This window comes from Citrus clementina, unplaced genomic scaffold, assembly GCF_000493195.1.
Source record: "Citrus clementina cultivar Clemenules unplaced genomic scaffold, Citrus_clementina_v1.0 scaffold_4, whole genome shotgun sequence".
Lineage (NCBI taxonomy): Eukaryota > Viridiplantae > Streptophyta > Magnoliopsida > Sapindales > Rutaceae > Citrus > Citrus x clementina.
In genome coordinates, this window is record NW_006262274.1 from 15,004,616 (window position 1) to 15,017,221 (window position 12,606).

At 32.5% G+C, this 12,606-nt stretch overlaps 1 protein-coding gene across 1 annotated transcript; it reads left to right on the plus strand.

Annotated features, from left to right (window-relative positions):
* Positions 1-1,753: 1,753 nt before the first annotated feature.
* LOC18043438 (N-acetyl-D-glucosamine kinase) lies at positions 1,754-9,659 on the plus strand. The gene is made up of 7 exons (XM_006437004.2): positions 1,754-2,339; positions 3,084-3,231; positions 4,778-4,969; positions 5,787-5,915; positions 6,797-6,966; positions 7,539-7,669; positions 9,057-9,659. The coding sequence occupies exons 1-7, from the start codon at positions 2,132-2,134 to the stop codon at positions 9,114-9,116; spliced, it is 1,038 nt and encodes a 345-aa protein (XP_006437067.1). The 5' UTR covers positions 1,754-2,131; the 3' UTR covers positions 9,117-9,659.
* Positions 9,660-12,606: the final 2,947 nt, after the last annotated feature.

Genomic DNA, 12,606 nt, shown 5'->3' on the forward strand with positions numbered 1-12,606 from the left:
TTTTTTATTCTAAGGTAAAATAAACATAACAATGACAATACATTTATTTTTATTCTGATTTTATAGGTTAAGTATTATTTTAATTCTCATTTTTTATTTTATTTTTAGTTAATTTCGATTCGAATGATTACTTGTTAGTAGTCGTAAATTCATTATAAGATAAAAATTAAACATAAGCTACATTATTTAAATGCTTTTATTATTATGTTACTCTTAAAACTTAAGCGAGTTGTTTCCTACAAAATTATTTAATTGACTATTTTTAATTTAAGAGAGGTTAGGACCTCTTTAAAATTGTTTTTGAGAGGTTTGAAAATTATTTTAAAAATCTAAAAGTTAATTTTAGTGTTTAATAAAAAAAAATAAAAATTATTTTTATTAAAATTAACTCCTCCTATAACTGATTTTGAAAAACAGAAAACGAATAATTTTTAGATTTTAATTTTGAGGATTAATTTTATCATTTAATATAATTTTATAAATATCTTTTCAATTATTACCTAAATAAAAAATTATTATTATTCAAATTAGAAAGAAAATTAAAAAATTAATATTTTAATGATCTTTTATTACAATTCACGTTTTGTTTGCTCTATTTCTTCTTCATGTTTTACATCACATCAAAATTTCTCTATGCAAATAATATTGCCGCAAGTTTAATGACAATATAATATTGCATGACAATATATTATTTATTTTCTTTTTGAGTTTTTGTAGCTTTTTTTTTATACACTCATATATTACAATCTTAATATTTATAATCAGAAATCCGTTGGGACTTGACAATATAATATTGCATGACAATATATTATTTATTTTCTTTTTGAGTTTTTGTAGCTTTTTTTTTTTTATACTCATATATTACAATCCTAATATTTATAATCAGAAATCCGTCAGGACTTGTCCTGAGTAATGCTATTAAAGTACAATCTGAATATCAATTCTCATTAAACTGGAGAGAGATTTGCCCTCATTATTAATATTAGAGGAAAATCGATCCGTCGGGACTTATCCTCAGTAATTCTATTACAGCACAACCCAAATATCAATTCTCATTAAACTGAAGAGAAATTTGCTCTCACTATTAATATTAGAGAAAAATCGATCCTACCCCAATGTGGGGAGCCAATTAACTTCCATTATACAAGAAGACCAAGTTCCAATGCTAACCCTACGCTGGGACTTGAACCCATGCTTGCCTTCAAGGTTGTTGAGGGCATGGGCACACCAATGGACTACAGGCCTATTGGCTGAGTTTTTGTAGCTTATTACATTTTTTATGTTTATTTTTTTGCAGTACTTTCCTATACTTTGATTGATTTTATTTTATTGAAAATTGTAGTTGATTTTTTAATTCTCAATTGTCTTAAGATAAAAATAAAAGAAATAAAATTAATATAGTATAAATATTATTTTTATTTAAAATTTTTATAATACATAATTATAAGTATTGTATGTACATATTTTTACATATATAAGTAAGTTTTACATTATGTACATTTTAGTTATTTATTTTTCACAATAGTTTAACAATAAAATTTACTAAATACAAATAATTACTTTTAAAACTTACACTACTTCTGAAAATAAAATTTACCAAACACTTAATCATTTTTTTCAAAACTGATTATTTCTACAATACAACTAATAATAATTATTTTAAAAATTAAACTATTCTCAAATTAGCCCTAAATATCTTAATGATATGATAAATCATTTAAATTTTAATTCGAAAAAAAAAAGAAAAGAAAAAAGGGCATAAGTTCCATTTTCCTGACAGATTATCGTAAAGTTTTCTCCGAAGCAAGAAAAAGAAAATACATTGAATTCAACCAGGAGCATTTGGCCCCATCTTGCCGTCCGAATCCGAACAATTTCCTTAATTTATTATTTATTATTTATACTCCACATTCAAACATCTTCCAATCAAGATTTAATAGAAATTAGTTAAATATGGCAAAATGACACACACAATCGCAGTTACAAACGCTCGCCATTTCCATTAGCCAGAAACCTCACTTTCTCACTTTCTTTTTTTTTTTTTTCCTTTTAATTTATTTTTATTTGTGTGTGTTGTGTCGGAGGAATTGTTTGGGGTTAAAAAAAAAAAAAACAGAACAGAACAGTAGATATGAAGAGATACAGGAATGGGGAAATCTGGGATTTCGAGACGGCGGAGGAGAGCGGCGGACGCGAAGTTATATTGGGATTGGACGGTGGGACCACCTCCACCGTCTGCATATGCATGCCCGTCATTTCCATGTCCGACCCCCTGCCCGACCCTCTCCCCGTTCTTGCCCGGGCAGCTGCCGGCTGCTCCAATCACAACAGCGTTGGCGGTAATCATCAATTCGTTTTTTTTTTTAATTTTGGTTGCTTTTGAGATGTGGGATTTTCTTGATTGTGTTGGTAAGCATTTCGGTCCGAGTTCATTTGTAATTGTGTTACTGCTGCTATGTGCATTGCTGATGCATGTAATATATGTCATTGTGCTTGATTTTCGGTGCTAGTTGCCTAGTTCTGTGATACATTAGCCAAAAGATGCTGGGACAAGTTAATTTTGTAGGCTGCCCGTAAGGACTTGGGCGAGTGGTTTTCAAACAGCTTTGTTTGGCTGGCCACCTGAGTTCGAATTTTGGGGAAGATAAGGGGCCAAAAAATTGATTTTGGCTTGTCCGCTCCCCTAATTTTTGTTTTAAGTTAATTTTGTAAGCTCAGAAATATAGGAGTTGCATTGGAGAGGTGTGAAATTTACACATTTTTATTGAGTTTCTGAGAACTTTCATTATCTTACTTATTTATTTATTTTCTTTTTTAGGGCTATCATTGTCAACGAACTGTTGTAGTTGTTCTTTCCTTTATCCTCTAAGTTTTAATTATCCTCAATTTTAAATCGTTGTTTTAGTTTTTGGTTCTTCTTTTTATCTTTTCGATGCACTTGATTTGATGTATTTCGACAAGGTTTCTGCTAACAAAGGTATAGAAATCTCATTTATGTTGCATTATGATGGCTGAAATATAAAAAGAGCGTGTATTATGAATCAATTTCTTCTCATGACTATCAATTGTTTTGTATTTTACAGAAGATGCTGCTAGGGAGACAATAGAGAAAGTGATGGCAGATGCACTTTTGAAGTCAGGTTCCAATCGGTCTGCTGTTCGAGCTGTTTGTCTTGCGGTTTCTGGTGTTAACCATCCAACAGATCAGCAAAGAATATTAAACTGGCTCAGGTCTGCTCTCTAAAGTACATCTTGTAGTTCTAATACTGTTAGAAATTGGATTTGGATATTGGATGATCTTTAGAAAAAATTGAATGCTATATTAATGTGGAAAATATTGTGAAAAAAAAAGTTGGGCTATAGAGAACTGGGGAATATGCCTTTTTTTTTTCCCCTAATAAGAAACTGGTTTTTTGTGTGATTAACGGACAGAAGAAGATTATGGAAACACTTACTTGAAATCTCACCTACCAGACACCATTTTTTTTTGAAGAATTCACCATGCTCTATCTAATCCATGTATGATATCATGAAAAATGGATACAAATTTTTTACTACTAGTAACAGGGTAGAGTAGACCGTAAAATATGTCGAAATACAATTCACAAAGGATTTAGGGTAACTTGGTACAATAGACTGTAAAATATGTTAACATACATCTTATATTTTACGAAGGATTAAATTATGTGAAACCAAGAGATGAACAATCCTGTGCAAAGCAATGAAGGCTTTTATAGCTGCTAATGCATCATTTATCAGGGTAGAACAAAAGAATAAGAGTCATAATTTCAGGCCCTAAGATGTACTGGATTATTTTTTCAGTAGCTATGGTTGCCACCCTTATGCCAATCAGAAAGTCTTTTGAGGAATTGATGCCAACAAATGGAAGGCAAATTGTGCCTGAGAAACGGGAGATCTGATAGAAGTGTAATGGCAAAATGGTCATCTGGCAAGTTCTGAATAAGGTTTTGGTGGATATGGTTTAAACAAATAATAATAAAGACAGCCCATACCGTAAGAAGTAAAATGACACGCATTAAGAATCGTCCATCATGCAGAGGATTCCTCAGCCCTCATTTGGCAAGTACTGACTTTGGTTTTGGTGGCCTCAGTTATTGGGTTTGGTTCAGTATTTAAGATCTCTCTTGGAATTATTTTTAGGCTTTAGTCTAGTAGTAAACTAAGTATTTAAGATCTGTCTCTGTGTTATGGACCGGGTTTCTTTGATTGTATATTATTTTATATTGTCACATCAAGCAATCTAATAAAAAATGTTTCTTCCTTGTAGATCTGTGATGCATATATTTTAGGGATGCTAGTAAATGTTTATAGGAGCTAGAGTCTTTTGTTGGAAGATAAATGTAAGAAATGCTTATTGAATTCCTCTTCCTTTTCCATCGAAAGAAGCACTGAAACATTCGTGGAATTCCATAAATTTTTGTGATCATATTGATGGTGAAATCAGTAATTTTCCCCCTCAAATTAACCCAGAAAGTAAATTTATTGCAACGATCTAATTGTTTCTAAAATAAATTGATACGATCTAATTGTTTCTAAAATAAATTGATCAATTTCACTTGTGCGCCTCAGTTTTTACCTCACTTTTTGTGGTAAGATATGGATTTTTTTTGTTATCTTCAATGGACAAAAAAAGGAAAAGGGTTTGGTTCATTTCTTTTGCACCAGCTATGGCGCCTATAACATTTCTAGGTGTTGCAGGCATCTTGAATATTTGATTGATAGACGTAAATGAATATTCAATGTTTTGATTGTGCAGAGACATATTTCCTGGTAACGTAAGGTTGTATGTCCACAATGATGCTCTCGCAGCTTTGGCGAGTGGAACAATGGGAAAGCTTCATGGATGTGTTCTAATTGCTGGTACTGGGACCATTGCTTATGGATTTACAGAAGATGGTAGAGATGCCCGGGCTGCTGGTGCAGGGCCTATTCTAGGTGATTGGGGAAGGTATCTTTTGGTTGCTCAGAATGATTTTTTTTCCTTTTTAACAACTTTTTAAATGGAAATTCAAGAGATGTCTCATAAATGACCCTTTTGGTCAAGATGTATTGCCATATTTGGGTTTCCGATGTTTGACTTTATCATTAGGTGTGAGGCCTTCTCATCCATGAACTTCAATATATTCCTACAATATTGAGACATAGGTAATGGAGGAGAGTTTGATTCGTTTTAGCTGGATAAAACTTGCTCAAAGAGTATGGATATGTGACAGTGTAAATAAGTACTGCCAGATCAGAAAATTCATCATACAATGAGTATCATAATTTTTCTTCATTTTTAGTTTCTAAAATAAGTGTCATGTATGGGTGGCAATTGTAGGTTAAGTTCAGATGTTTAGAAAAGGGAGAGTTTGAGATTTGGTCGGGGTTTGAAAGAAATTACGTTAAAAAGATGAAAGTGTACTGTAGGTGAAGAGATACAAGAACACTCAGCTTCCACATCCTAAACAATAAACCAAGTACCTCAGCATGCTATCAAGAATAATCTATCAGGAGTTGGATTCCTAAAGTTGCTAGAATTAGGAATAAATTTAGCTACTTTTTAAATGACAAAACTTAACCCACATCAAGGAAAACCCACAAAAAGATCATAACCTAACAGGTAATAAACTAAGATAAGACTTGTGAATAAGTGCAATTTTTGTTCATTTATTTGTTAAGAATATTTCTTCTGCTGTTCTAAAAATGTGCGTTTTTATGCTGTATATGATGTAAAGCTATATATGCTGTGGCTTATAGCAAACTGCATTTTTGTTCACTGGCAGTGGATATGGGATAGCTGCACAGGCATTAACTGCAGTGATAAGGGCTTATGATGGACGCGGCCCAGATACAATGCTTACATCTAATATCTTAAGTACACTTGAACTTTCTTCTCCAGATGAACTGATCGGGTATATGATCTACAAACTCACTAATTTGTGATTCTTGCGGTAACAAACTGTCGTTTTTGGCACTCATTGTCATTTTTCAGTTTCTCATTTAGTTTTTGGAGAAATAGGCCAAAGTGAATCTTGATTCATTAATTAACATTTTTGTGAGCAATTGCCTCAGTTGCTGCTTTTGCAAAGTGTAAATATATCCATGAGGTATTGCCCTTCTCTTTATTCAATTTCTCAAAATTTTTTAGCCTTCTCATTGTTTTCTCCACCTTTTCTGAAACCACTTCTGCAACCTTCTACCTTACCGAGGAGTGATTTTCTGTTACCCTAAATCTTCTCGTGTCTGTATTAATTTTTTTCCCTGCTCTAATGAAGGTATCCTGGCAAACATCACTTCCTGTAAAGTTCCTTTATATTGTCTTTTTTTTTTTCGGTTACCTCTATAATTTTATCTCATTATTCTTGTACGAGGTACTTCTCCCATCTTTCAATAAAAACTAATAACTTTTGTTACTTCTCATGTCTATGGTCCTTTATTGTTGTTGGACTACATGCTAATGTTACTACACATCCTTTCTTTTTCTTGTCGTGCACCCATTTATTTGTTTGATATGTGTTTTAGAATATTGATTATAATTTGGTGGGAAAAAATGATGTAATAGGCATTTTCTGATCCTAGATACCAATTAAGTGCTTGGTTATCATTTTTGGAACAATTAATCTGAAAATTTGTTTAGGCAGAATGATGTGTCCTGTAGATAACTCCTTAGGCATTTTGTAGTTGCAAAATAAGTGATTAAAATTTTCTTTTGTAACATCTAATATTTGCTTAACTCGATAGATTAAACTTTCTCATGATATGTTTCACAACTCATTCTCTCATTCGTATTTAGGTGGACCTATGTAGATCCTTCTTGGGCTCGGATAGCTGCACTTGTTCCAGTTGTTGTATCATGTGCAGAGGCAGGTGATGAAGTTGCGAATAAGATCTTGCAAGATTCTGTAGAAGAGCTGGCTTTAAGTGTGAAAGCTGTTGTTCAGAGACTTAGTTTGTCTGGAGAAGGTGTGACATATACTAAAATTTTGAAAGAAAAAGTCCCTCTCTTGGTACTATATTTTCATAAATATTGATTTTCCTTTATTCTTTGCCCTCATAAAGCATTTGACATATTTCCCTGGTTTTTAGTTAGTTATTTCTGCAGTAGATAGATATTCCTACATAAATATACTATAGCAAGATTGTGGAATGCATTTGGAATGTCAATATGACCAATCTGGTTTGCATTTGTAACCCTGCTTAGCTTTTTAGTATACAGCATAGTTGACTTTATGATAAGAATTGATGAATCCTGAAATGTTCAACATATTGTCTGAACCAACTTTGTTGTATACTCTTTCTACTAGCAGGATCTTGTACAAATTCCATGTACAGCTTTTAGATATTATTGATACAGGTTAATCAGGACAAACATGAGTGGTTTATTAATCTGGTGCAGATACTTTATGCTTGCAAGTAATACTGGATAACTGCTTACATTAAAAAAGTACAATGGGTATCTCTATAGTCTATCTACGATAGATCTACTGTAAATTTATTTGGTGGGTTGGGCTAATTTTAAATTTTTTTGAATGTAGATGGAAAACATTCTTTTCCTCTTGTCATGGTTGGTGGTGTTCTTGAAGCTAATAGAAGGTGGGATATAGGAAGAGAAGTTGTAAAATGCATCTTGAGAGACTACCCTGGAGCAGTTCCAATTAGACCGAAGGTATGCATCTGGCCTCACTGGCACTCATGTGATCAAGCATCTGCTAATTGTTGTGGTGCAGCCTTGTGTAGGATACAGTTATACCCTTGGGCTTGTTACAAGCTATCAAGAAAAGAAAATTTAAGAAGCTATTAAACTGCTGGAACTTGAATTTTACAAATAAAAGTTTTAGTATGTGTTAATTTAGAATCGGAAAGCACAGTAGAGCACTAGTTATTAGCGAGACATAGAAGGCATGATTGGAGAGCACGGTGCATGTGATCTGCAATAGAGGTTCCTGTTGAATACCAACTTCTCTTAATTCAAGATAGTTTTTTTCTGTCATTCATATGAATTGGTTTTTGGTTGTGTTTTTAAGTTGTGTGGTCCCATTTAGAGACATTGGCTTGCAATTTTAACACTGAGATAGGTTTAGGAAATTCTCCTAGAGTTGCAAGTTATAAGATCTATACTTTTCTGCAACTCTTGCAATTTTGTAATATGTACTTTTTTATTTTTTCTTTTCGGGAGAGCTGATATTTAACGTTTTTAAAGATAATTTAGATTCTTATTTTTAGCATTTCTAAATGTGAATATCATATGATTTAATATTGGGTTGGATGACCAGCCACTCTGTCCATAAGAGCACATTTCTAGGCTTATGAAGGTTAGAGAAATTAGTTGCAAGTATTATCTTGTCTGTTTTTGTATATGAACATTGGTTTCTTTACCATTCTTTTGAGAGTTAGGTTCTTTATTCCACCTAGAAAATTCTTGACACAGTATGATTATTAGATTCTGTTTTTCATCTTTCTTCTACACCATTTATCTTGCATTAAAAGAGAATGTGCCTCAACTTGCACTGAATACCAGAAATGAATACAGTATGGTCTATATTTCAAATCTCTTGTTTTAATCCACCTACTTTGATTGTCAAATAACCCTAATTATTGAGTTTCAGCCTCTAGGTCCTATTCAGTGTGACTTTCCAACTGGAGTTTCACCTTGGGATAGCTTTTATGGTACTGACTGCCGAGCATCAAGCTTTTCTAGAGTAATGTTAGAAACACATTCTTGAGGGGCAGTTGTGGAAACTTCCTTGTGATAGCTAGCCACCTATTGATTTAAGCTTTTTAAGTGCAAGGTTATAGTCATTTCATATATTTATGGTTATCATGTGAAATCTTCTTGGATGACCCATTTCCTCACTTGTAGGGCAGGTGTTTAAATTGAAACATGTGACTGTTCCACCTGTTAGACTGATTTTTATTGTTCCCTTGTCTGACTAAAATATGTATAACGTGTTTGTTTTAGATTTCCTTTTATCTTTCTTTGTGCACATGTAACTATATATGGACATACATATATCACAAAATCCATGGCTTCTGTTTTATTGTATTGACATTAGGTGGAGCCTGCAGTGGGGGCAGCATTGCTGGCCTGGAATTCATTCATGAATGCAAGATGACCTTTGCTGACGCAAAAGAGTTCAATTGTACAGTCGCAGAAAAAAATCGGAAGAATGGAAACAGTGGGTGCAAAATGAAAAATAAAGAAGTGGTTGAAGCATATTTTTTCTCCGTACAGTGTTAGGTATTCACATTAAAATTAGTGTCGGTAGGCTGATTATTTCTGAATTGAGTTTTGCCGATTTCAGATTCTGTGTAAAAGTATTATTTTTCTCATGAACAAGTCTGATAAGAAATTATGATGAAAGCGTGGCTCTCTGCTTGTGTTGTTGCATTGGCGTAATCAGATGTCCCCGGTTTATCTTCTTGTGGTCTTCGGTTCTCTATCAATAATAATCGAGAAATCATAGAACTGTTGCAAGGTCTCCAGTGGCTCGGCTTGCTCTCAATGCCCATTTTATGTTCAGCTCCGAGCTCTTTTAAACATTTGAAGTTCAAAGATTTGATTTTGTATTTTTATTTAATGACCGACTCCCAAACTTTGTATTTGCTAAGAAGTTTCTATCAAGTCAGCTCTCGGAATTAAAATATAAATTGCCAAAGTTCATTCTATTTTTCTGAAAATGAAGTTTTATTCTAGGAAGAAATGAGGAAAGTTTGCTATAAATTTCCAAATTTTGGGGGTGGTTTATACTCATTTCTCTCAAACAATGAACATGGTTCATAATTAAGTAAGAAATGGACCACAAATTTCCAATTTATAATAAAAAGAAGGGAAAAGAAATGAAACGACCTGCCCTAAATTACGAGGACGAGTCTTTTTAATTTCATTTAACATGAATGGATAAAATCAGCTGATCGAACAAAGTTTTATGAGAGTATATGTGCCATGTGGTCTTTAAAATTCATATTTTCGTCCGCAATTAAGAGTGTGTTTGGGCGAGAATAATGGTAAAGATGAGTGATCTCTTGGGAAGTCCTCCCTTTGAGTTTGGAGCATTTCAAGACAAGTTTTTCAACATTAGATTAGCATTAAACCGAAGATTAGAGAGAGAGATAAATGAGTACATCCTTTTTATATAGTACAAGGGCAGGGATTAGCTCAACTAGTTCGTCCACTTCAATTTTTAGGTTAAAGCATTGCAAAGATTTGAATGCTTGAGTACGGACCACACGGCATGTCACATGTCTGTTGCAACTTGTGTTCGCAAAATGTTTTGTGGCCACAAATTGTGCAAGAATGGGACCAATCTGTGTCATCAATCCTTTTCCACCAACCAACGTCAAAAGAAAAAGATTGGCAATGCGCAATGACATATCAAATGACAACAACGTTATCATCTGCAACGCTTATGCATTTATTTCGCTTTTGAGTGACACCCATTTACTATTTTGTTTTATTTTTTGTTCACATACTATTATGTTTTACATGGTGAGATTAGATATAATTATCATTACATGGGTCCAAACCCAACACAACTTGCCTAAACGGACAGACACAGACAGGCAGACACGATAAGATAATTTTGATTCAAAAAGTTGAACATGTGCGTTTGAGCCAAAACTGGAGTTTGAATGAACGCTTTGAGTTTTCTAGAAGAAAAAGAAGCTGAAGGTTGATTGTTATTATAATATATATTGTTATTATAATATAGGGTTAATTCCATGCTGCCCCCAAATGTTTCAACATATTCCACCGCACATCCAAATGTTTCAACAATGCTCAATCCACATCCAAATCCGTTAATTTGACCGTTTATTCTAACGGTCAAAGGGCAATTTTAGAAGTTCATGCCCTAAATATTATTTGATAATGATAAATTAAATTTATTTGATAAGTTAATTGATAGGATTATTATTAATTATTTTAATTAAGAATTTTTAATGTAAATATTAATTATTGGATTAACATTTTATCTCATTTAATTCTTTTCTAATTCAAGATAAGGGGTATTTCAGACATTTCATTAACTTTCAAATAGTTCCATTAAAAATAACAGTCAAATTAACGGAATTGAGTGTGTAGTGAAAAATATCGAAAAGTTTGGGTGCGCAGTGAAAAATGTTGAAAGATTTGGGGGTTAGGTGGAAATAACCCTATAATATATACCAAAGGAAAAAGTTGAGGATATGTTGATAATGAAAATGATTCCATTTTGCAAATCAAGTACAAGTAGGAGAAAGCAAGAATAAAGTGTCTAATTATTGTGTTTATGTGATAGTTTTTTTTTTTTTTTTGATTACATGAGACTATTGCTCAAATTACAACTCATATTATATGAGAATATAACTGATATGTACAAATCAGACTATAACTGAGACCAACATACATAAAATCTAATGGAGCGCTGCCCAGATTTTAACCCTCTCAAATATTCGAGGGATGTCTACTCCTCGCACTAGGGCAAGGAAGCAGACTGCCTTCACTCAATTTTATTTGAGGAAGGAAACACCCCCACATGCATTGTGGGGGTTCGAACTGCTGCTCTCCAACTTGGAGAGCAGCAGCTCTCACCACTCGGCCAAAGGCCGAGTGGCTTGTTTATGTGATAGTTAAGAGTGGAGATTCCAAAATAAAATCAGCTACAGTTGGTGATTCTGAGGACAAATTATTCTTTATTTGTTTACTCTTGTCAAGTTGCAAGGGTTCAGATACCCTCTGCCCAAGTTACAAAAAAGCAATCAATAAGGCAAGTAAAATATAAAATGAGTTGAGAATCTCAATTTCTAAAGATGCTGGATACGATGGCCACTTGAAAAGTGGCATTTAATATTAGTAAAATTACAATCACGAGTCTAAATTTATGCTTTAATAACATACTCATAAGTCCAATAAGCATAGTTAAAAAATTTTGCGCCAACAAAAATTAAAAAGAATAGGGATATTTGAATCCATTAAAATAAGGATAAAGTTTCGGTGTCCCAAGTGCACGGTACCTCATTTTTTTTTTATAAATTACTTTATAGTCCCTCCTTTTTGTCAAAAAGTGAAAACATTAGAAGTTTTGAAATATTAATATATAAGTCCAAAATATTTATACTATTTACACTTAAAGAGTATATTTCTATTATTTATATTTGAATACTAAAGCATAGTTGATTATTATGAAATTTTTTAATATTGTCATTTGGTCATATTATCATTGATAAATTAAAATTTAATTATATATTTAAATTATTTATTACATATTAAATTAATATTATATTATTTTCAAAAATAAAAAAGATTTTATGTATTAAATATTTTTTCAAGATATTGGGCTTAAACTGTTATTAATTTTAATAGTAATTAGATTAATTGATAAAAATATAAAATTTAAAAATTATCCAAAATTATTTGTCAAACTTTTGACTATTTTACTTTTTTGAAAAACAATAGGGATGTCAATGTTAAAAACCAAAAAGAATACATCCATGCCGTTGAAACAAGTTTTGCGTAAGATTTAATGGGCAACTCATATATGGACAAAATGTGGGGTACCATGCACCAAGTGCACGGTAGCTGGACCCTTAAAATACCTTTTAAACTTATTTACTCTTTAAATATGT